This window comes from Phodopus roborovskii, unplaced genomic scaffold, assembly GCF_943737965.1.
Source record: "Phodopus roborovskii unplaced genomic scaffold, PHOROB, whole genome shotgun sequence".
In the NCBI taxonomy this organism is placed as follows: Eukaryota; Metazoa; Chordata; class Mammalia; order Rodentia; family Cricetidae; genus Phodopus; species Phodopus roborovskii.
The window spans coordinates 14,300,080-14,324,606 of record NW_026126416.1 but is presented as its reverse complement, the minus strand read 5'-3'; the positions used below and the strand labels follow the sequence as shown (position 1 = coordinate 14,324,606).

The window sequence follows — 24,527 nt, the reverse complement described above, 5'->3', positions numbered from 1 at the left end:
TTACCCCAAAGAGAAACCCACTGATTATCTAATTTTGTTTGAAGCTGTCATCCTGACCCCAAGGTTCCTTCTTGGCCATAGTCACAAAGGAATGGGACCCTTGTGTATTCTTAAGCTTTGCTGTTAGGAGCAGGATCTCCCAAGTCTCTGAGAATGGAGGACAGTGAACAGAGCCACAGTACCCTAATGAGTGCATGTGGCAACTGTGACAGGCTCCTGGATGGATCTTTTGACTACAGAGAGATTTCTACTTCAACTCCACAGATGCAAGGTGGTTCCTGAGCCTTGATGTCTCAGAACCTTCTTCATATAAGGCAACTGCAAAAAGAAACATTAGTGACTAATTGAAAACTTTCATTACTAGATTTCCTACCTTTTGTGAGCCGCTCAGTAGCCATATCTTTGAGATGGGTATGTCTGACCTTTCTGACACAATTATTTTGAGCAACCTGGCAGGCATGATGTGTGTGTGTGTATCCTATTTAATATTAATGTCTCCTCATTTTCAGCTTCTCTTCTTTGGTCCAATTTCCACACCATTTCCTGGCTTGAAATAAACTTGTATTTGTTGCAACTGAGCTGATTTACCATGGCTGAGAGATTGCTGGCATTGTTTTCTCACTCCAAATAAGGTTTTTATTGCATTTTACAAAACATAGAATTTCTCACTAAAATCACATTGATGGCTTGCTGCTGTATTACCAGCTCAGCTGGGTCTGCAAAGGCACCACTGTGGTGTCCCCCCCACCCCGCTTCATATTAGCATCAGCTGAGAATCATATTTTATCCTATTACTTCCTGTTAAAAGGGATGATTCAGCCTTAACAGGAGATGATTTCAAGAAATCTAATTGGAAATAAAATTGCTCTCTTATTGCAAGAGTTCCTCACATGTCCAAATGCCAACTGTGACAGCTGTGCAACATCTCTCTGATTTTAATACTATAATTTTAGTGGGGAAAATTGGAAGGGACATGGTGATTCAAATGCCACCTGCCAATGCTGTTCTGAGCAATGATAGTTTACATTCCTTGCCACATGTGAAACCAGTAAGTAGGAAGGCCTTAAGGGTGCTAAGAAGGATCTTCCCACTTTTTGTTTTTAATTCTAACATATTGATGGTTAGAGTAAAGATTTAAGTGTGTTGTCATCAGTGTCTCCTTTTAGAAGAGAAGTCAATCCCAGTTGGCACATAATTAATTTTGCCTCCAGACTCATAGAGACACAGGTCACATCTCAGATTAGCTCAGCAAACAACTCAGCAAATGAATGACTAAAGCCAGATCAAGAAAATTGTTTTCTTGAGTAAAATTATCATGTTTCAAACAACAATTCTGGTACCATGGAGACAGAGACAAATTCTTAGGGCTTGCTAAACTAAAAGACTTTGAGAATAATGAAGAAAACGAATTCTCGGAAATGACCTCTAATTTGAAGTGCCTTCTGCTTGACACCATGTACCTCTTTGCCTCCGTCCAACAACACAACTGGAGCAAATCAGATGAGTGGTTATGGATATGGATATGGTCCAGCCCTGTGTCTATTTTGATCTGTTTTATACCTTGAATGGCAGCTCGGTTCCATAGCAGAAGTGCCATTGGATACATCTTCTCTTTCTCCAGAATTTTAGCCTTTTCTAAAACAAAAAGAAAAAAAAGAGGAACTATTCCATTAAGAAGGCTTAAATGAAGACATAGTAAGCCAGTTTTGCATGTGCATGGTTGGGGAATTTTGAAGATGTTATCTTACTAGATTCCAAAATGAATGCCGAGTTGCTTTGAGCTACTTCATATCCCATTTCTGCAAGCAGTGCATACTGAATAAGGGAAGAGTCTACGTCTCCATCCTTATAGGCAAAGTAGGCAGTCAGGAATTTCTCAGCCCAGTGGCCTAGTTCACAGACACCTTTATAAAGCTGAAGACCGAAAGAGAAATCAAATAGGCTAGTTAGCTTCACCCGCACAGTGATCTGTGATCCTCATCTTCAGCTTCTGCTGGCTGAATGAGCAAGAACTTCTTTTTCTAAAATTGCCTGGCTTTTGAAAAATTATTGAGGGTGAAGAATCAATTCATTTATAGGCACACAGATTCTCAGGGTAGTTTTGTCTTTAGCAAATTGTTCTCCAGCTCCTTTTAATTTGTGGAATAGACTTTCCTGGCTTGGAGGCTATTCTCCAGAATAAGAATATCAATTTGGATGGCTTTGTTGTTGATAATGTCGTTTTCCAGGCACTGATGCTCTGCATGGATGAGGTTACAGCTGATGGGGAAATGAGAAGCAAGGGAAATCAGTGCCTGAGGGTATAGGTGACATAATGGGAGGGAGGTGTGCAGAGATCCATGGGGACAAATGTCAACTTAGCTGGATAGCCCTTATGTAACCAAAAGAGGTTAGCCATACATAATTCATTAGGAAGTTGGCAAAGGAACAGATCTAAAGATAGATTATTAGCTGGCAGCTTTTGAAATGAGTTTCAGAGGGACCAGATTGCAACGTGGAGGTATTTATACTGGTGCAGCGGACGTATTTAATAAATCGATGAAGGGCATTAAGGTCCTAAAAGCATCCTTTTGAAAAGCACATTACTGGCTCAGGCTGAAAGAGCCCACTCTCTGCATTGCCATCCAAATCATCAAAAATCGAAGGACCCTGTTTTCTGGGAAGGAGTCGGCTACATTTTCTAGGCTAAATCAAGCCTGCCTTTCCCAAGTAGTGACTCTCAATCTCACTCTGGTTTGACTGAGGGCTAAAACAGAGCTTCTAAACTGAATCCACAGGCAGACTCTGACTTGCTGAAGAGCCACGCTCCAGAAAGGAAGTGGCTATTGCTTTCCTTCTCTCCTCCAATTGAAGTTATTCTACTGTTTTTTTTCCTCCTGGCAATGGTGGTGCTCATTGCCAACTGCAAGGAAAGAGCTGTGAAACAAAGGCAGCAACCTACTCTGTGTGACTAATGAAGAGCTACAAAGAGACCCCGAGTTTACCTCCACAGCAGTCCTGCATGATCTTAGCACCCCTGTTCCAGTTGCATACATCTCGGCTAGGTAATAAATGGCGAGAGGTTGCCCGCTCTGAGATGCCAAGTAAAAATATTTGAAGGCAAGTTTATAATCCTTCCATACTCCAGAGCCAGCTGAAAATGAAAATTCTTTTAAGTCACTCATTAAAAAACAAAAACAAAAACCAAAACCGCTATGGATATAATGGTCATGGCGATACGCACAAGTCTAAACAGGATGGGGAAAGACCAAAAACCATAGGTAAAACTATTTCAGATTCGCTATTTGGGGGGCAAGTGGCTGGGTTATGCTGTGATCTTTACCCTTTCAGAAAATTGGAAAAGAAAGGCTGTTCAGTTTCATGTACATAAGGAGACCAATAAGTATGTGACCACAGGGGTTTCTCTGTGATCTTACCATCACCCTCACCCCACCCCTCAACCAGCCACAAACAAAGAGCAGGCAAATCCCAGGCCCAGGAATAGCAGCTCTGTCTGAGCTCATAAGTGGAGGAAGGAGAGGCAGAGGCAGAGGCAGAGGCAGAGGCAGAGGCATTTGGTGCTGGGCAGAGCCTGTAGATCTCTAGCAGTAGCAGGAGAAATTCTTGGCTCAGCTCTCTTGTTTGTTATTCCTCTTTCAGAGTCACTCCCATCTAGGGACTTCACTTGCACAAAAAAAAAAAAAAAAAGGAAAAAAAAAGGGGTTTTCACTGGCTTGCATTTACATTCCCTTCTAGCTCAAAAGTTTGGTGGCTTTTAACAGCAGTGTCACATAGGAACACAAAGCAAGAGCAGTAGGTCAGCCTGACATACTGGCATACACCTCAATCACAACCCTCCGAAACTCTGGAAAGAGGGTAGTGAGTCTAAGGCAGCTCAGACTACATAGTGCGACTCCATGTCCAAACAGGTGAAGAAGTAAATAAATACAACTTGAAAGAAAAAAATAAAAAAGAGAAGTCTGGTGACAGATTGCTTGCAACTGAATCCCAGCCTGACTGCATAGTCTTGGATAAGAAGTGTGGCCTTGATATGACTGAGTCTGCCCAGCTGTAAGCTGTAAGCTGTGGGGTATCCATATGTTAGGAGAGTAAAATGAACTGGAACATGCATAGCCATTACTATTACTCATTCCTATAAGCTTGAGGAGTTGGACAGATTCTAAGATGAGGTCTTGAAGTGAATTAGGAGAACAAGATGTCAAACACATAGTACAAAACAGGCCCTCTAGCTGGGCCACAGTGGCAAACATTAGCACACTTCTTGACTTACTTGAGAGAGCTGGTGGTTGCCCTGGCTCCACCTCTGGGATGATGGACTTGGTGAGGGCATACTCTGGTGTCTGGAATTTGTCCTGGCCATAAAAACTGCCCTCACTGTCTGAGACCCCTTACACTGTACCTTGCTATTGCTCTAAGAAGGCAATATTTTTGCCTGTGAAATAGCCGAGGACAACGCCTCCTTGTCTTTCCCCATTTGCCTCCTTCCTCACCATCCTACCCCAAGTTTATGTACCTGTCCTTTCGCTCTTCCTTCCAGTCTCTATCAAGACTACGAGGCCTCCACCTATCTGGGATCAACCATATCTTAACAACACCAACTTTTCCTAGAACCTGCTTTTATCAGTTATAAGTATGTTCATGTTTCTCATCATTTTATAACAGTCCCTTCTTAGATATTGCCCCTTTAGTTCCATTTTTCTCCTAAAGGTGCATTTTGGGAATAATATTTTTAATCTTTCTCACCTTGTATTCATACCCTAACCCACTATCAACTGGTACTCATTGCAATAAATACAATAATCTCACCAAGATTGTCCATACTGACCAAGTGATATGGTTACTGAGTCATTTCTCTTTCATTCTCTCCTCATCCCCCTCTCTTCCTTCTCTCCTCTCCTTACTCCCTCCCTCCTCTTCCTATTCTCTTTCTCTTCTTCCATTACTACCTTATCACCAGACTGTGTTCACTGTATCTGTCCTCCCTTTTGAGTGTTGTCTTCACTTCTGGACATGCACACTTGCTGTCACAAGAACCTCAAAGTTAACTCACTCAAAAGTGGACAGCCTGCCTCTGTATCTCCTTACCCTTTCTTTCAACTAATGTCCAAGTCTTTAGGTTTCTGTAAAGCCCTCTTTAAAATGGTGCCTTAATGTTCTCTGCAAGCCACTCTCAGCAACCCTTTGATGCTTGTTATATGAGGAGATTTACTAATGCATACATCATTCTAAATAAGGTAGCCATGTCTGTGGTACCTACAGTAGTACATGAAGCCTAGCTGGAACTGTGCATTAGGCCATCCCTTCTCTGCAGCTTTCTGGAAGTATTTAAGTGCTTCACCATAATTCTGCAAGATAATTACACTGTATTACTCAAAGCTATATGCATAACTCCATGGCAACAACCACTTTACAGTTTGACAGTACTGTCAGTGTCCTATAGGGTAGTTAAAATAGCATCAGAGATATAATACATTTCATTATTATATTAGATTCTATAAAGAAATAACTCTCTTATTTCATTATAAATTGTATTTTTCTGTATTAGTAGTTGGGCTTTTTTTTTTTTCCAGATGAGGGAAGGTCACTCAAAAGACATATTAAGCTAAGAAGGTAAACTTCTATATCAATAAAATCCTCAGGATGGAGCTGTTTCAAAATCAAGTTTGAACTTATGAGTCTCAGACACAACTGTGGATGCTATTCTTGTCACAGGTTTGTTCCTCTACTTCTTTGGCAAAGATTTTACTGAATCATTTCATTCTCTGTCACATATACTAGTTTGTCTAACCAAACAATAAAAACTATTTCCTGTACATTAATGCATGACCATTAATGTTAGCTGCAAAAATGCACAAGGTTGTTGCACTTACCACAGGAACACCTTTTCCATGAAAGTAAAGGAGACCAAGCCCATGAAGACCAATTGCATTGCCCTAGAAGAGTTTTAAAAAAATCTGTGATAAGGAAAATTTCTGCAAGATCAATTCAAGCATTTCAAATGAACCCAGTAAGAAATGGCTAAGGGCATCAATCAGGAGGATGACAAGTTATTCCGGCCTGTCTAGCACCCTTTCACACCTTCATTCTAGTTAACCCCTCTGACTAGAAGGAGAAAAAAGGAAGTGGAAGTCAGATCTTTATTTCATTCTTTCTTTCAACACTTAGCACTTGCTTTGTGGCAATTCCGTAAGAGGCACTGGGCAGAGTAAGAAGTAACTCTTGTCATGGGGTTCACAGACTCCTGGGTTCTGAGCCATATCAAAGCCTTTCCTTATTCTCCCTTCCTCCCTCCCTCTCTCCCTCCATTCCTCCCTCCATCCCTCCCTTCCTCCCTCCATCCCTCCCTCCCTCTCTCCCTTCCTCCTTCCCCCTCTCCCTCTGTCTGCTCTCCCATCCCCATATCTCCAAGCCCTGTTAGATGAGCCTTATTTCTTACTCATGCCCAATGTAGTAAGTCTTGAAGTAAAATAAATCGAGAGTGTTGTGGATAGATAAAAGGGGGTAATTGACTATTTGGTTGAGGCTAGGCACTTGGGAGAATCTAGTTATCATGGTAGTGACATTTAGCTGAGACTTGAAGGATGGATTTGTTTTCTAAAATAGGAAGGTCTATTTAAACAATTGTTACCTAATTTGGCCAAAGGGAGTTGACATCATTAGCCAAATAACATTTCAGGATGTTGGATTTCAGTGCAACCACTGCTAACAGTTAATGGTTTATTATTATTTGTATATATTATTTATATTATAGGGTGTATGTTTATTCAAAATGAACTGCTTGTAACATCACCAATGTCCACTTGATGCTAAATTACCATTTCTTTTTCTCATCTGTACTTAGCACTCTAAAAATCGGGTGCATTCAACACAAGGAGAGCTATGCTGCACGTGTGTCAGTCCTGGGTGAAGAGTGACCCTTAAAATGACAGGCCATATGTCTTCTGGGAAAGCTCTTTGGTGTGCAAGTACAATAACATGAGCTGCAGCCCTGGAACCTATGGAAGCCACAGTTTCCTGAAAGTAGTTTTTTGATCTCCATAGGTTGTGGGATGCACGTGGGCGCGCGCGCACACACACACACACACACACATGCACATGCACACACACACGCACGAGCATGTGCACACACATACCTGCACAAGTGCATGCCCGCACACACACAGTGACTTTCCAACAGACAGGTCCTTTTTCTCTTATCTCCCCTCAAGTCTTTTGCCCTCTGGTGGCTGTGTAAGAAGACAGGGCTTGGCCACTTGGCATTCATTCAACAGACCTGTCCATCGATTTGTTTTATAGGCTTACAGAATTTCCTCAGGAAATTCAATTCTGATAGAAAGCTCTTTAGTGTCTCCTAACAACCTAAATTAGTTCTGTGTGTGCAGCCAGAGCATGCCCCCGTGACCTGGGAAGAGCTCAGAAGCAGAGAAGGCATATTTTAAACACCATCTCAAGAATCTCAGCTCTGAGCCTGTACATTTCAAGGGACTAAATGTTATAAAAAAATCCTTAGGATATTTCATCAATATTAACTAAGTGGCATAAAGGCCCTCCCTGTTTGTTTTGTGCTGGGTATTAATCCTGAGGCCTTGAACTAACTACACAGGCATTCTGTAACCAAGCTACATCCCAGTCATTTCTTTTCTTTTTTCTTACATCTACCTGTGATTTCTAGTGATCACCATTACTCTGCTCTGAGACTAATAAGCCCTATTGTGATGAATGTGGTGAAGTCTAGTGATTAGTCTATTATCTAACGAGCATCATTTAAATGTTGAAAAAAAATGAAGGGGGGGGGGAAGGGAAAGGAAGGACGAAGGGAGAGGATTTTAACAGAACAAACGCTGTTCCTTCTTTTACTGGTAATTCAATGTTGGCAAGCCCAAAGCACTTGTTCAGAATCTTGGGCCTGGAGTGGCCCACTCTGTCATCTCCATGCTCTGTACTGGTGATGTATGGAGTCATTGGGGGATGCTGTTCTCTGAGTGTGACAGCCGTTACTGTCATCATTAGAACAGCTGTGGGTGCTTGCAAGAAACCCTCACCATCGGGCCTATTGGTGTTTCCTCACAGAAGAAGGGAGGTCATTAGACTCTGCTAGAGATTTCAGCTGCCCCCTTTACAGCCTTCTACCCCATGTATGGAATTCAGCTTCATTTGCATGTGATCTTGTGGTTTGGGACTCACTGGGATGTTTAGAGTATGCAGCTACGATGACGCCATTGTCTGCTGCACTCAGGCTTTCCAGTGGGGAGGCTGCTCTGGGGTCAACCAACTGGCAGTAGGTCTTAAATTGTGTGTGTTCTTACCTTTCCTTCTCTTAGAGCATACCTGATTATTTGCTATCATTGTATATAGTTTTGTAGCAAGCCTAAACTTTCTTTAGACTAAAAGGGGAATTGTAGCAATATTTTTGCCTGGGCACCTGTAACAGTGGCCATGCCTTTTGGGCGTGGTTACAGGTGCAGACCTGACTGGTTAAAGGGAGAGAGTCAGAAATTGGGAGCCCCCTTCAGGTGGCAGAAAGCATCGGGGAGGTAGGGTCTGGTCTGCATCCTTGGAGATTGAGTACCACTACAGTCACTTGTTTTCTGTGTAAGTTCTTTTCCCCAAATGAATTCCATTTCATTTATACTGGGTCTGGTGAATCCTAATTTCCATGCCTTCAATCCATGTTCCTCTAAGTCAGTGGTTCTCAATCTGTGGGTCTTGACCCCGTTGGGAGTTGAACAACCTTTCACGGGGATCATCTAAGGCCAACCTGCATATCAGATAGTACATTGTGATTCATAACAGTAGCAAAATTATGTAGTTATGAAGCAACAATGAAGCAATTTTATGGTTGGGAATCACCACACCATGAGGAACTGTGTTAAAGGCTCATAGCATTAGGAAGGTTGAGAACCCTAAGTCACCCTTGCCCATGCTCTGTAAGTAAGCCAATGAACTCACTGGTTTGCCAAGTTGGATTTGGGTGGAATCATACTTTGATCTGTCGCTGAGTCCTATCTGAGGTAACTTGATTGGACAAATGGTAGAATAGAGGAGAGTGAGGCAAACTAGAGGTTATCTGCCTTGTCTAGGAACAGCAGTAGTCAGTTAGCTTCTCTACTCCAGTTGTTGCCACATAGAACAGTAATCCTGCACAGTCAGCTCTTGCTGTTTTGAAAGAAAACCCACATAATACATGTAAGATAACACATCTCATATGTATTGTCTTAATCATGAAGCACAAAAGGATTTGACTGTGCATGGTTTGATATGACATTTACTGATGTTAAAAGCACTTTCTGGCTTGAACAAAACATGTGTAGCTAATTTCCCAATATATAACTTCCATGTTAGAGCTTAATGTTCTCGATTAGTTAAGGGACATGAACCTGGGAAGCAGATGGTCATTTACCTGACATTTAATGAACTTTAGCAAGAGATTAGGACTCTGTCCTCTTCAAGTTGAGGCGACACAGATTCCAGACAGTAGAAAAGAAGTCAGAGTGCAGAAAGCTCTAGAACCCCAGAGTAGAGAGTAAGACACTAACTCAAAAGAAGGAAAGGATTTGTGAAGAAAAGGCTGTGGGGATGCTTTGTGGAGGGAACAGTGACTGAGCCCTGCTTGGACCATCTTAGAATGAGGAATACAGGAAGGAGGGGTGTGATAAATGTATGGAGATAGGGTTGGGCCTGGCGCATCCTGTCTGAGACAATTGACACAAAAGAGTTTGTAAATGGTACTTTTATGTCCTGATACTGATAAAACTGTAAAGCAAATTTAATAGCACACTTGCCATCGTGCACCTGTGCATGTGTGTGAGTGTGCGTGTGCGCGCGCATGTGTGTGCATGTGTACACGTGTGTGTGCGTGTGTATGCACACATACACACACACTTACCATTTTTTTGGAGACAGGTTATCCTGGAACTTGATGTGTAGGTCCTGATTCTCCTGCCTCCACGTCTGATGTGCTAGGACTACAGGCATGTATCACCACATGTGCTTTATTCAATGTAAAGATTAAGCCCAGGATTTTGTGCACACCAAACAATCAGTCTACTGACTGAGCTACAGCAAAATCCCAAGAACAGTACATTTTATTTTTAAGTTGTAAAACAGAAATATGTATGAGAACTTTAACAAGTTGTTCAGGCAATGACTATGGAGTATGTGGCAGTCCTACCTAATGCCATTGAGAAGAATTCCTTTACATACAGTTTTAGACTTCATAAGGAAGAAAAGCTAAGGTTAAATTATAACTAGGTTGGGTCACTGCTAGTTACAAATACTCTTAGTGTCAGGGGAGCAGAGTTAATTTATATACCCGGTTTCTTGGCGTTATTCCTTTGGGGTGACAAATCAGTATTATTTGTCAGATTACAAAAGATTGTCCTCAGTTACTTCCTTTAAGTCTGCCTCCCTTGGCTGCCTAATCTAATGCTATCCAGATAAGTGTCTCACTGAGAAACAATTCCATATAAATTTCAAGGGAGAGGTGCCTTTCAGTAATTTTAGCACAACACCAGCAGTCATGGGCTGCTTGTCATTTCTAAAAGAGCTCCCAAGGCAGTGTAGGGCTTGTAAAAACAGAGAACAGTTGAAAACATTCTTGATCCAAATGCATCTTGGTTTTGCCAGTTTATAGAATAAAATTGTAAGACAGAAAAAAAAAATGCTTCCTACTGTGGGTTAATCAGGGCATTTCCCACGATTAGGCCTATGGGTAAGGGATGAGGTCATTCTTTGTATAGAGAAGGGATTCAGGCTGATCTACGGAGTTTGAGCTGACAGACACCAGCTTCACTGAGCCTACAGCAAAGATATTTCCTTGGGTTTTGTGTAGTTTTTCTTTTCCTTTGACATGGGGGGGGTTCTCATTATGCAGACCCATATGGCCTTGAACTCACAGTGCTCACCCTGCCTCTGCTTCCCAATGCTAAGATTAAAACCATGTTTAGCAGCAGGAGACAGATTATGGATGTCCTCAATTCCTGGGGTGGGGATGGTTGGGCTTCAGGACCTCCAAAGACATTAGATTCTGGGCCTCTCACAAGTGATCATGTAGTATTGCATATAACCTAAGTACATTCCCTATACTATGAATCATCTCTATATGACACAATTCAAGCTCAAGGTGATGTACATGGTTGTTATACTGCTTACAGAATAAGAGATGGCAAGAAAACTGTATGTGTTCATTTACAATTTTTGGATTCATGATTAGTTGAATAAATGCATATGGAACATGGTATATTGCTGCATCCTTTCTGTGTTCCCTCATAGCTGCAAGCTGTTCTGCCTTGGCTGTGCTTCGAGGTTCACTTTACCTAACTAGATCCAGATTACAAGGGACAACAGTTAATAACTCACAGCTATTATGTGACAGGCAATGCTTTCATGGTGTGTAATATGACAACACCAGGCAAATCTTACACTCTCAACTTACTGACGGGCATAGTGAAGTACAGAAATTCAAGTAACTTATCCATGGCCATGCTGGGAGTAAGCTGCAGGAACGATGCTCAAGCCAGAGAAACACGTTCTTCATCACCTTTCCTTGGCTACCTCCTGGCAACCTTCCACAAGGGCTGCTGGGGCTTTAGCCTTCAGATAAACTGTCCCCAAGGGAAGCTGGGTGGCAACTATGTCTGTCTTAAACTTGTTGTGGTTAGTGATTAAAGTGTCCTTTCCACCCCTACCCCTTTATTCCTGTTCCCGAGTCGAGGCTTCATCTACTGCTCAGGAGACAGGGAACCTGTGCTTCTGTCTGGCTTCCTGCTGGCTCCAGCAAGGGCGGCACGAATCACTGCCTTTTTCATTTACCAGAAGACAGAAGACAGGCCATAACCCTCCATGCTCCAGCTCAGTACTTTATTGCTGATGATATACTTCTCCAGGACATAAAAGCCCTTTCTAGGCTTTTTGTCAGGTCCAAAAGAAACTCCGGCTGACTGTGTAGCCTATTGGTGTACCGAGGTGCAGACTGGCCTCCATACTCTCACTTTAGCAAATACCTGTCTATGCTGGCACCCTGACTCCTCCCAGCTCTTCTGACCCAGCCCCTACCCTAAACTTCTCCAGCTCATAGGTTTCCCTCCCCCCAGCTTCTCGTTTCTATATAACCCTGCTGTTTTGGCCACACGCTTGCTCTCTTGATCTTTTGTCTTCCTTTCTTCACTTATTCTCTCTCTTGGTTCTCCTGTCTCTCCCCTTAACCTCCTCTCAGTCTGCTGGCCATAGTCCCTGCTCTGGGCTCTTCCAGATTCCTACAGCTGTACTTTTCCTTGGGTCTACAATAAAAACCTTCCCCTCAACCGTATTTTGGAGTGGTCATGTCCTCACATTACACTTATCATGTGGGCTTAGGACTTTGAAGTCAGTTCTTGGGTACCAGTCTGCTTGAAATAGAAGCCAATTATCTTATACGTTTACTGCATGGACTGAGGGTATACCTTGCTGGCTGCCATGGAGAAGTATTTGAAGGCAGTGGCATTATTTTGTGGTGCCGCAGTATTGCCCTCTAAGTACATCTATGGATAAAAAAGAGGATATAAATAGCAAAAACATTTAAAAGTGATACAAATATTTTAAAATATTTAAAATAGCATTAACGATCACAGGGGCATTGTGAGTATAATAAATACAAAATTGCACATTTTAAAGTAGTTCACATTATCTTAGTTTTACTTCAAGTAAGAAAGCAACTAATGTCACCTACTACATACACACTAGAATGATGTTGCCCCAGGACAAAAAATAATGGATCCTACTCGTGTTTTCTCATGTTTCTTGCATCTAAATTACAGTATGTAACATTTCTAGAAGCAGGGTACTCATCCCCATGGTAACTAATGCAAACTGGCTACAGGGAGCCAAAGTAGCCTGGGGAGTGAAGAAAGCATCTCTTTATGAGAGAGAATAGCCCATCATAGGAGGCATAAAGGCTGATTTTGACTTTGGTTTAGGTAGAACTGTTTCTCATTCCAGGGATGGAGGAAAGAGACAACTATCTGATGGGGCCAGGGCCTGTACCAGTTTCTGATGACAACTGGACTGTTACTTGTTGGGTTTTAGGAAAGCTCATGAGCTGAAAACTACTCTCTACAAAGGAGTCCAGGCCAGGTGTATTTAAGGCTCCCTGAGTGCTGACTGCCTCTTCAGCTGATGCTTTAAAAGAGGTCTTCAAATGTGGTCAAACCTTACCCTGCATTCAACTAGCTGTGCTGGTCAATCTTTAGAGTGCACATATGTGTGTGTGTGTGTGTGTGTGTGTGTGTGTGTGTGTGTGTGTGTGTGAGATATGTGGATGTGTAGGCCAGAAATCACAATGAATGTCTTCCTTGATATACCTCTACCATATATAATTAATATTTATTTTTTTATTGGCCAGGAGTGGTGGTGTACATCTTTAATCTCAGCACTCAAGGGGCTTAGGGAGATGAGTCTCTGTGAGTTTGAGGCCTGTACCTGATCTAGGTAGCAAGTTTCAGGATAGTCAGGGCTACATTTTGTGTGTGTACATATGTGTATATGCATGTTGGTTCTTCCCTTTCACCTTCAGACAGTTTCTGGTGATTGAATTCAGATCATCAGGATTCCCTGGCAGATGTTTTTACCTGCACAACAATCTTAGTGGCCCCTCTACCTGGTCTCTCACTAAACCTGGGACTCAGTGATTCAGCTAGACTAGCTGGCCAATGGGCTCCAAAGATCTACCTGTCTCTATCTATTCAGAACTGGGGTTAAAGAACTGCCTAACCATGATATCCTTTTTTTTTTATTGGGGGGGCGTGAGGCAGGAGATGGAGAAGGAAGCTCAGGTGTTCATGCTTGACAGCAGGCACTTAATGCACTGAGACATCTCACAGTCCCCATGTTTCTTAGCTTTTAAAGAAAGAGCAAGTACTGATGAACTAGAAGCATGTACCTTTCCTATAAATGCCATGGCATTTGCACTCCCAGCCTTTGCTGCCTTTAAAAAGTAGTATAGTGCCTTCTGGAAGGAAAAAGAACAATATTATTGCCAGTCACAAATACATTGTACAAAATGGCTTTTTGAAACAGATTTTGTTCATTCAATATGCATTTGAAAATATCTATGAAATAACCACTTTGTTTAAGGCACTCTTCCAAGTGTTATTATAACCATAAACCTGAAGAGAGGGAGAATATATATATATATATATATATATATATATATATATATACATATACATGTATATATGTATATATATGTGCATGTGTGTGTATGTGTTCTGAAACAGGGTGAATATATGTTATATTCACACATAAATTTAATTTAGAATGTAAAGATTTCTTTTCATCTCACTCTTGGAAATGCTGGGTAGTCATGTGGCTTCATAGTGAAAGATTAATCTCAGCTACAAATTTAAATAGTTCAGTATTTGGAAAAGCAGGCTTCGGTGTACTTATTTTGAGACAGCTTGTATATAGTTGGCAGAATTCTAATGTTTATAAGGCAGAATAAGGCCAGACACACCCCGCTGCTTGCTGAGACCATGTCTTTGTGTAGAGGTCAACATCAAAACACTTTCTTCTGATTCAAAATGAAACAACAAAGCCTCTGATTTTTCTAAGAAATAAGATTAAACATTTTAGAATAATTTTAACTCTTACTGCTACATTCTCTAGGCATCATCTTAACTTTCTAGAAAATTCCTGAGAAATAAAAGTGAATGAGCCCAAGAAGGAGACCTATAAACAACTCTGGGGTGTCGCATTTGCACACAATGCATCTTTTGAGCTCAGTGGATTCATTCTGTATAGGTCTTAACTAGGGCTGGAGAGATGGCTCAGAGGTTAAGAGCACTGGATGCTCTTCTAGAGCTCCTGAGTTTAATTCCCAGTTCACGATTATTTATAATGACTTCTGGTGTCCTGGTGTACCCTCTTCTTGTGTGCAGTCATACACAGAGGCAGAATGTTGTATACATAATAAATATAAAACAAACAACCATACAACCCCAAGGTCCTGACTAAGTTAATATGCAATGATGAAAATCGACTTTACAGATGGTGCCATCTTATTTGAGAGCTACTTCCATATTTCTTAGTCCTCTGTGTGAACCTAAGTACAAAAGCACCTTGCTGGACTTCATTGCCTCATCCCCTTTTAGTCATTTGTCCTTTGGAAAACTTGATTGATGTATGCTACATGCCTATTTGTATGTTAGGCACTGTAACTCATTCACAAATGAACAGAATCATGGTCCCTTAGATTTCATATTGCTATAAGTTGCTATGCAGGCCACCATCTGAAAAAAGGCATCAACGATGATCTATTGTTGATCCTGAATATTATAATAGTGACCTGCAAGTAACATTTTCCCATTAGTGAAATAGTGGAATGACTGTTGGGGGTAACCAACATCTTTATAATTGGATTCAAGGTCAGATCTACAAGAGAAAATTCATGGCTGGCATGGTTAACTTGACCAAAAGCCCACAGCTAGAGACGTCATAGGCCCTGAAAGAAAACAAGTTACTTTCATTTTGCTGAATGCCCATATTCTCAATCTGTTTCTAAATATTTACATTTATACCCATAGATTAGTGCTGCTATCAACCCTGGTCAGAGAAACTTCTTGTTGCAGTGAGTAACAGTTAATACAGAGACTCACGGTTGTCAAAGATGTGTGAATAAGTTATGGTTGAATGCTCAGCCCTAAATGGAACATCTAGATCATTCCCTATCCCTCACTCCCTACTCACACTGGCTCAAGGAACACCATGGAAGAGAAATGTAAAGAACATATAAGCCTTAAGAATGGAGAGGGATGCTGGGAAATGCTGTCTTCTGGAATGACATGGCTGTTGCAGTTATGAATTCACAGCAGCTGTGGATCCCTGCACAAGAACTGTACTAGATCAGGTCATTTAGTATTACAGCATGCATGGCACAGGACCTTATATGATCCCATTTCTGGTTGAGGAGCTGTTGATAGTTGAAAGTGCTGGGGAGTAGAGAGTCAAATTTCTTTGAGGGTTTGGCCACTGTTAGGTTGGTAATATCCCAGTGGATGGCACCACACCATGTGACTGTAGGTAGCACTAACTGGGCTTAATTTTATTTATACATAGAAGAATTTCTAACTATATGTATGTATGTATAGATGAAGAGGATGTGAGGGGGATATACTTGGGGAAGAGATCTGAGGGAGAAAGGGGGTGAAATAATTATGTTGAAGATACATTGAATACATGTGTGAAAATATAAAAGGATATTTAAAAATTATTCTTAAAAATGTGGTTCTTACATTTGCTGCCTGACAATGGTGCTGAGAAAAAATAAAAATGAACGTTTGTTAATAACACTGAATAGGTAAGGATATAAAAGGAATGGCCCCGAATAATTATATGGGTAGAGAATGAGAGAGGAGTATAGATTGTACTATTTCCTAACAAGTGTTTTTATGGCTCTTTTCCTAAATTCTCATACTGTCATTATAAGGAAGGTACTATTAATATATGTTCCCATTTAATGATATCTAAAGTCATGCACCATATATATATATATATATATATATATATATATATATATATATTCCATAAGAGGACTAAATACAGTGTCTATGTCCTTGGCACTCTGCCTTTATGATGTAAATGGAAGGCCAAAGTAATAGAAGCCTCACTATATTGAGGCCATCAGAAACTAGGGGAGTGTCAAGAGAAAGGGAATATTCATTCCTTTGGGAATGCCTAAACTGTCTGAAAAATCATCATTGGTTCAGTGTGGCCGGAATAGCATACTCCAAATCTAGGGTTTGTAAAAGTAAATGGAGGCTTTGGCTCTGACTATGAAACTAAGGATTTAATTTTGTTAGAAAATAAACATCATTAGAGATCTACAATCATTGGGAAATCTTGAAGCTAAAATCTCTGGACTCATATCAGTGTTAGATAGGAGAAAATTAAAACCATGTATGATTTGCCAATTGGAAAAAAAAAAACCACTGGTTTGAAAAAGAGATTTTTGTATGGTTGATCTTTCTCTCCAAATACTAACCAGGCCTGGCCCTGCTTGGGTTCTGAGACCTGGCAAGACTGAGTACATTCAAGTTGTTATTGTCATAGACTGTGGGCCAGAGATAAGCACACACCCAAATAATTGTGTCATTTGTGCAAGGCTCATTGTTTCTAGGTTTGATTTCCCCATTTAGATTCTCCTCTGTGTTCTCCAGGTACCTTGTTCTATCCCCACCTATCAATTTATCTGTTTGACTATTTCAATGTTGGATCCTTTATACATAGCAGTGTCTTCAATATAATAAGCAGCATACATATTTTGAAAATGAATGAATATGGACCTTTAAAGCAAGAGACCTGGACTTCAGTCTTTGCAGGACATTTTGGTATAAGTATTATGGTCCTAAAAATCATTTCAAAGTTCAGCTTAGTAGTTTGGCTCTCAATTAGTTTGCACTGGAAAGTTCTGGGAAAAAAGTTTCATTCTGGGGAAAAAGATATTTTGAACATTTAAAAGAAAACAATTTAATTAGAAGCAAATAAAAGTCCTAGAGTTCCCAACCCTTGAACAATGTGATCCCATAAGGTTCACGAGACTTGGCAGCTTCTCACACAGCACTTAATGACATGGCTTATTCAACTCCAGTGTCATGGCTGACTCTGTTCCACTGCCTCGACTCTCTACTTCACTGTCATGGCTTACTTCATTCAGTGTTGTAGCTTACTCTACTCCAGTATTGTGGTTTTCTTTACTTCACTGTCTTTGCCTACTTGGAACTTCAGTTCTCTTTTTTAAATTTATCAGTTCGGATGTGATTGCTTCTATTGTGTGATAGTTTTTATTTTAAAAGATATTATTATTATTATTATTATAGACAGGGTTTCTTTGTGTATTATCCTTGGTTGTCCTAGAACTCACTCTGTAGACAAGGCTGGCCTCAGACTCAGAGATCCACCTGCTTCTGCCTCCCTAGTGCTAACACCACCTCTAGCTGTAAAAATGCATTTAATATCACACGAAACTGCCATGAAAGTCACTTTGGTGAATATACATATGTAAGATCAAGTTATTGCTCTCACAAATTTTGACTATCTGGAGGTATGGTTCAGTTTGTAGAGCACTTGTGCTTACCCAGCTTGCACAAAAGCCTGGTTTGATCTTTAGTTCTGTATAAACTGAGTGAGATAGGAGATGGAGGCACTTGGGAGATGAAGGCAGGATGATCAGAAAATCAAGGTCATTCTCAGTTTCCCTAATGATTTTGATGCCTGCTTTTGGCTACATGAGCTCATGCCCAAAACAAACAAAACAGAATAATTATCCACCCAGCCATTCATGTATCCTTTAAATATTCATTGAGCAGAGACAAAAATGTAGCTCAGTTGATAAAGGGACTGCTTAGTTTGACAAGGCCTTGGATTCAACACCCAGCATCACGTAAACTGGGCATCATATACATGCCTGTAATCCCAGCACTAAGGAAGGGGAAGGAGGAAGATCAGAAGTTCAAAGTCATCCTATGCTACATAGTGAGTTTGAGGCCAGTCTGAGATACAGGAGACCTTGCCTTGAAGAAAATTATCAATTGCTCATTCTACAATGTACATTTTAGTCAGGATAGATCTTACTGTCAACGGCAGATGATAGTTTAAAGTTATATTGACAGCTACTTTTTTTTCTCAGTAGAATAATGGTTTGTGCCGCAGTTAATGTGTGTGATTATGAAAAATGTCTCAGACATTGCGGTAAGTAAAGTTTCATTATTTAAACTTTTCCCCTCTTGTAAATGTGGCTTCTTATTGGATCTAAGTAAATCCCTAATTTAATTAGTTTGTAGCATTTTCTTTACAATGAAATGTGAAGGAAATGCATTATTCTGAAAACATTTATAAACACTTCCTTTATCCAAGACTCTGTAGATCATTCTGGAAAAGGACATTAGTTCTTTCTCTATATCGGGTAGCAGAGAGGATAATGCAGTTGCTCTTAGGGTTGATATCTTTCCTCTGCCAGTTTTAATTTAATTATGCTGAATCTACTTTAATAAAATACACCCAAGCACCCAGCTTTCTTAATCCAATTCATTCTGAGCTTTTATGTTTTTAAGAATGCAAATGAAATTAAAATATGCGTATAGAAAAATCAAGATAATCTAATCAAGAATCTCACATACACAATTTTTAATAATTACAAATTTGGTCACAGAGGGACCAAATTGTTCCCCATGACAACAAATTCTGAGAGAAATTAATTCAGTCAAGCAGCGAGCAGTGATGGGGAAAGGCAGGATAGTTATTCCTGGGCATTTTGATATTTAAGTTGCTGATAAGCAAACTGGAGCATCACATTTAAAATGAGCTGTGTACTAATAATTTCTTCAGTGGACTGAAATACCAGACTGGCTGGAGTGGTGCTTTTCCCCACTGAGAGGCATGATCTACTACTGTGTATGTTACTAGCATCCATTCACTGAACATGTATTTATTGATTGCACTATACCAAATAGAAGACAAACTAGTGAGCAATAGAAACAAGCACATAAACTCCATTGTGGCGACATTCTATTGGCAATAAAGGCCAATAGAATGAAGGGAGTTAGTGGTACGTGGAAAATAAATGGTGTGGGAGTGTAAGTACCGGAACACTGGAGTTATCTAGAAACTCTCTCAGAGGAGGTGACACTCAAAGGACTAGAAGGCAAATATGGAGAAGCTCCGCAGCAGCCTCTATAGTACTGAAGTTTGAGATCAACTTACATAGTAATCCTGGTCTAGGCCTTTCCTCCCAATGAGATGTAATTGTCCAAGAGATACCTGGAAATGATTTTTTTAAAAAATGGTTTACTAATTTAAATAAAATAGCATTTATTTGTTGATTTTACTGTAGTGCATTGCTTCAGTTTGATGTTATTGGCAAGCTTTGAAAGAGGTGGGGAACATTCCAGTAGCTGCATGATCAGTGGCTACTAGGCACATGACTTCCTTTTGGCAGAAAGCCACTGGCTGAGGACCAGGTTCATGGATGAAGGGCTATAGTCTATGTTTCACTAAGATCACATAGGTACTGATGCAGATATTCCCACCCTGCATCCCCAGGAATCCATCTGCATTAATGCCAACATTGGAGAAGCTATTTTCCCATAACCAAAGCCTAGGTTTTTAAAAAGTGAAATTTCCAGGAAGAAATGCAAAACCACCACCACCACAGCACTGCCGCCATCTTGCCATCACTATAGCAACTCCTTCTTGAATAAGCCCTCCCCAAACTGCTGGTATCAAGGGCACAAAAATAAAAGTGGGGCAGATTCACAATCAAAGTAGTGTGTTGTTGATCCCCCTGGCACTCAGAAGGTAATTGGCATGTTCTAATAATGTGGTCTTTTCTGTGTGCATTACTTGTATCTGAACATCTCCTCTTTCTGCCAAGAACTTATAGTACTGGTATATGTCCCAATCCAAAATCTCACTGTTGGAGCTCAGATTTTCAGGTCTCTCAGTTAGTCTCACTTTTTCCACTGGAATACCTTCACTTTTTTCCAATTTGTCAGCAACTGTGAATAGAAACAAACCAGAAAATGGAACACTCAGGCTGCACGAGGTAACAGTTAACTTTGAGAAACACAGTTAGGCTCATTCTGCTCAAATTGTGCAGGAATCTGGACTTCTGACAGGGAAGAGCTATAGGAAATAGGGGTTTGCTGGGTTTTGTTTATTTGGATCTGAAAAACAGTGGGGAAAACCTGTATTTGCTTTTGAATCTCATTTAAACATTATCAGCATAGATTCTTGTGAGGATATGGGCAAGGGGATTTGAGCAGAGGCTTTAAAGGGGGCACCCATTGATCCCTCTGTGCTAATTATTTTTGGGATGGGAATTGCAATATAAGAATAAGGGCTACTCAGTTCTTCCCCATAAATAGTCTGAGAATAAATACAAAGATACATATGCTGGAATATTCCTAACAAAAAGTACTATTTGAAATATATACACAGTGATTCCATTATCATTAAGCATGTGAGATGATTGTGTCATAAATAGCCTCTGAAATCCAACAGTGTTTTCTTCAAGCTCTTTCTTTTCCCAGATGTCTAAGATGTTTTTCTGAATACACAAATTAACTAGGCGCAATCTACTCCTGGGAAGACTTATTGAGAACAGTATATAATCTCTCTGAGTGATGTTGCAAGATGCAATGTGACATACAACTCTGAAGAGTCACAAGGAATGAAGACTCCTCCATGCTCTATTTTTATACACAAAAATTGGGTGGTAGAACAGTGACTGTTTGAACTATGGAGTGATCCCTCCTGTGCATGTCTTTTATTTGTTTCATTAGAATTTCTTTTTCATTTTCACTTTTTTATTTATTGAGACAGGGTCTCTTTATATGGTCTTGGCTAGCCTCAAACTTGAAGTGACCATTCTCTGTTTCTGTGTCCCAAATACAGAGATTACATACTGTGGTGGTTTGAAAGAAGGGAGCGGCACATAGAAGGTATGGCATTGTTAGAGTAGGTGTGGCTTTAGTGGAGGAAATGTGTCATTGTGGGGTCAGGCTTTAAGGTCGCCTATGCTCAAGCACACAGTCTCCTTCTGCAGCCTGAGGATCAAGATGTAGAACTCTCAGCTCCTTTTTCAGCATCAGGAATGTTTGCATGCTGCCATGCTCTTCACCACGATGCTAATGAACTAAACCTCTAAAACCATTAGCCAGTCCCAAATAAAATGTTTTCCTCAATGAGTATTGAGGTGGTATTAACACTAAGTTAGACTGAACACTGTCTAAGATACAGGCTCATACCACCATACCCCCATTAAGAACTTTTAAACAAGTCACCCAACATTATATAGGTTAGGGAGTTCACTTAATATTTATTTTTAAGAAACAAATATTATACCAAGGCATAGTGGTGCACAATTTTAATCCCAGCTCTCGGGAGATAGAAACAGATGAATCTATATGAGTTCCAGGCCAGCCTGGTCCTACACATAGGAAATTCCAGGCCAGTCAAGGCTATATGCAATGAGAGTTTGTCTCAAAAAACTCCAACTAACCTACCAATACCCCCTACACCAAGAGTTATGACAATTACTCACTATAATCTGCCACTTTCTTGTAATGATTTAGGGCAACTTCACAGTTTTGTAGAACATTGATTCCTGACAAATATCTGTATCCCTAAAATGCAAACATATATATGTGTTAATATTCAGGTAATGCTGTAGTTATACAGCATTTGGTCTAAGGATATTTACAAACCAGAATCATCTGGGACATCATGCTTCCTCCAGCACTTCCAAAGGTATAATATATCAGTGCCTATGATACAAGAAATACAATTATATTGATGTTCTAAATTTGGAATTCAAGCCTAGCACTGTTTATTCATTCCCACCCCAGTAATGAACTGAAAGCCATTCCAAAATATCCCCCAAGTTTCAATCTCTTCTGTTAAGATGGTTTCCGTTATTGGGGGTTACCAGGGTGTAGAGTCTGTAATAAAGGCATGGCATATGGCAGTTCATTTTTATCACCTTAAAATCCTACAAAGTAGATAATATCTACCTTCAGTATAAAAACATGAGACTTTAAGTTGTTTGTGGCACATTGCTAAATTTCTCTATTGAGCGGGAACTTTTAATACCACAGTAGAATGAGCCTCTTTAAGAATAAATTATATTCAGTGTTCCTTTTAAATAAAAATAAAATGTTTTCCAGAAAAAAAATAGAATTGACTTTACCTTGGCTTGATCATATTCCATTCCTATTCCATAAGAAGATAAAAATCCTAGTGCCTAAAGGGCAAAAGAAAACACAAAACTGAGCCAGTCAATTTGTTTCATCATTTTTATCTATATATTTATTTTTAGATTTATTTATTTCATTTTATGTGTGAGTGGTTTGCCTGCATGTATCTATATGCATCATGTGTGTACCTGATACCCTCAGAGGTCAAATGAGAGGCACTGGATTCCTTGGAGCTGGAGTGAGAGATGGCTGTGAACCACCGTGTAGGTTCTGGGAATCAAATCCTGGTTCTCTGCAAGAGCAACAAGTGCTCTTAACCAGCAAGTGAGCCATCTCTCCAACCCCATCACTTTTTGTTGATATTGATAATGGATATCTTACAAAGTTTCATAATAGTTATACTGTTAATTGATTCATAATGCCATAAGAAAAGAGCTTTTAATTATATATGTGAATCTTTGATAATTCTTGTTGTACCTTTGAATAAAGCATAACAATGAAATATTAAATTCAGGCATGGTGGTGTACATCTGTAATCCCAGGAGGCTGAGGCAGTAGGATCATGGCAACTAGGCTATCCTGAACTACATAGAAAGATCCTGTCTCAAAGAAACAAAACAAAAGCAAGCAAACTAAAAAATATTATAAACTTGTGGTTGATGCATGTTTTACTTTGGTGTAAATAAACTTTTCCTTTGGTGTATTAAAGTTTTCCATTCTTCTTGCTTTTTGTGATATGGGGAGTGAGCCCAGAGCCCAGCTCACCACTGAGCTGTTTCTCCACCCCTAAAGAGTATTCTTATTCTTATTTTCAAAATAAAATAGGATCGGCATAATAAAACATTTAAATAAAAATATACTAAATAAAGAGTGGAAACCCTGCTCACAGAGCAAGATGGAAGTATTGGAAGCCCCCTGCCTACACCCAGCACAGTATGCCATCCAAAAAGCTTTTACAGAAACCACAGAAATGAGTTAAATCAGTACTTAAATGTGACACACCAGTCAGAAAATGGGATTGAAAGCACACATAGGCAGCTCCCAGATGGTTTGACCTACGATTTTCCACATTTGTGATGGTGTGAAAGCAATATGGGCTATGTATAAACTGTGTTTCAAAACTGGATCTTGTTATTTCCTGGACTAGTGGCTTGGGATACCACACTCCTAGGATGCTAGGCAGTGGCAGCAAGCTGCAGTTCCTGGCCAGATGTGATCACAAAGGTGGATCACTATGTGATGTATGTATTGGTAAGCTAGAGTGTATGGAAGGTGCCACAGACTACATACACTTTGACTTGTGATAGTTTCAAAATTTTTTTATTGGCTTTTTCAGACTCATTTCTTCCAGCAGTGGTCTGTGAGCCCTTCTCAGTTCTTATTGGGCCACTCCAGTAGTCTCCAGGCCTATCTCCTCTCGTCCATCCCTCAACTACCATTGCTATCTACACCCCCATCTACTGTTACCAAGATCACAATTATATTTCACAGGGATTCTGAGAATGCTGTCAGATGTGAAGCATGTTCATTGAGGTCCAGTAATCCAGTCAGCCCAGGAAAGAAGTAACTGTATTGTATTCTCAAAGATAAAGAACTCTGTTACTTTTAATCTATTTATTTGTGTGCATGTGTGTGTGTGTGTGTGTGTGTGTGTGTGTGTGTGTGTGTGTGTAGGCCAGAGTACAATCTCAAGAGTTACTCAGGTACCATCTACTTTTTTTTCCCTTTTTTTTGAGGCAGGGTCTCTTACTGACCTGGTACTCCATAGACTAAGTGACACTACTAGCATGGCTGGCCAGCAAG

At 40.2% G+C, this 24,527-nt stretch overlaps 1 protein-coding gene across 1 annotated transcript in view; it reads right to left on the bottom strand.

Moving 5' to 3' along the window:
- Sel1l2 (SEL1L2 adaptor subunit of ERAD E3 ligase) overlaps nucleotides 1-24,527 on the bottom strand; it is a 116,836-nt gene that overhangs the window by 12,714 nt on the left and 79,595 nt on the right. The window contains exons 6-17 of the mRNA XM_051183278.1: nucleotides 22,718-22,771; nucleotides 22,236-22,295; nucleotides 22,073-22,154; nucleotides 20,371-20,525; nucleotides 19,732-19,788; nucleotides 13,916-13,984; nucleotides 12,441-12,518; nucleotides 5,871-5,933; nucleotides 5,258-5,345; nucleotides 2,985-3,133; nucleotides 1,749-1,914; nucleotides 1,561-1,635 (exon numbers count right to left, since the gene is read on the bottom strand). Of these exons, the coding sequence (XP_051039235.1) occupies nucleotides 1,561-1,635; nucleotides 1,749-1,914; nucleotides 2,985-3,133; nucleotides 5,258-5,345; nucleotides 5,871-5,933; nucleotides 12,441-12,518; nucleotides 13,916-13,984; nucleotides 19,732-19,788; nucleotides 20,371-20,525; nucleotides 22,073-22,154; nucleotides 22,236-22,295; nucleotides 22,718-22,771 (1,096 nt within the window). The remainder of the gene's footprint in view (nucleotides 1-1,560; nucleotides 1,636-1,748; nucleotides 1,915-2,984; nucleotides 3,134-5,257; nucleotides 5,346-5,870; nucleotides 5,934-12,440; nucleotides 12,519-13,915; nucleotides 13,985-19,731; nucleotides 19,789-20,370; nucleotides 20,526-22,072; nucleotides 22,155-22,235; nucleotides 22,296-22,717; nucleotides 22,772-24,527) is intronic.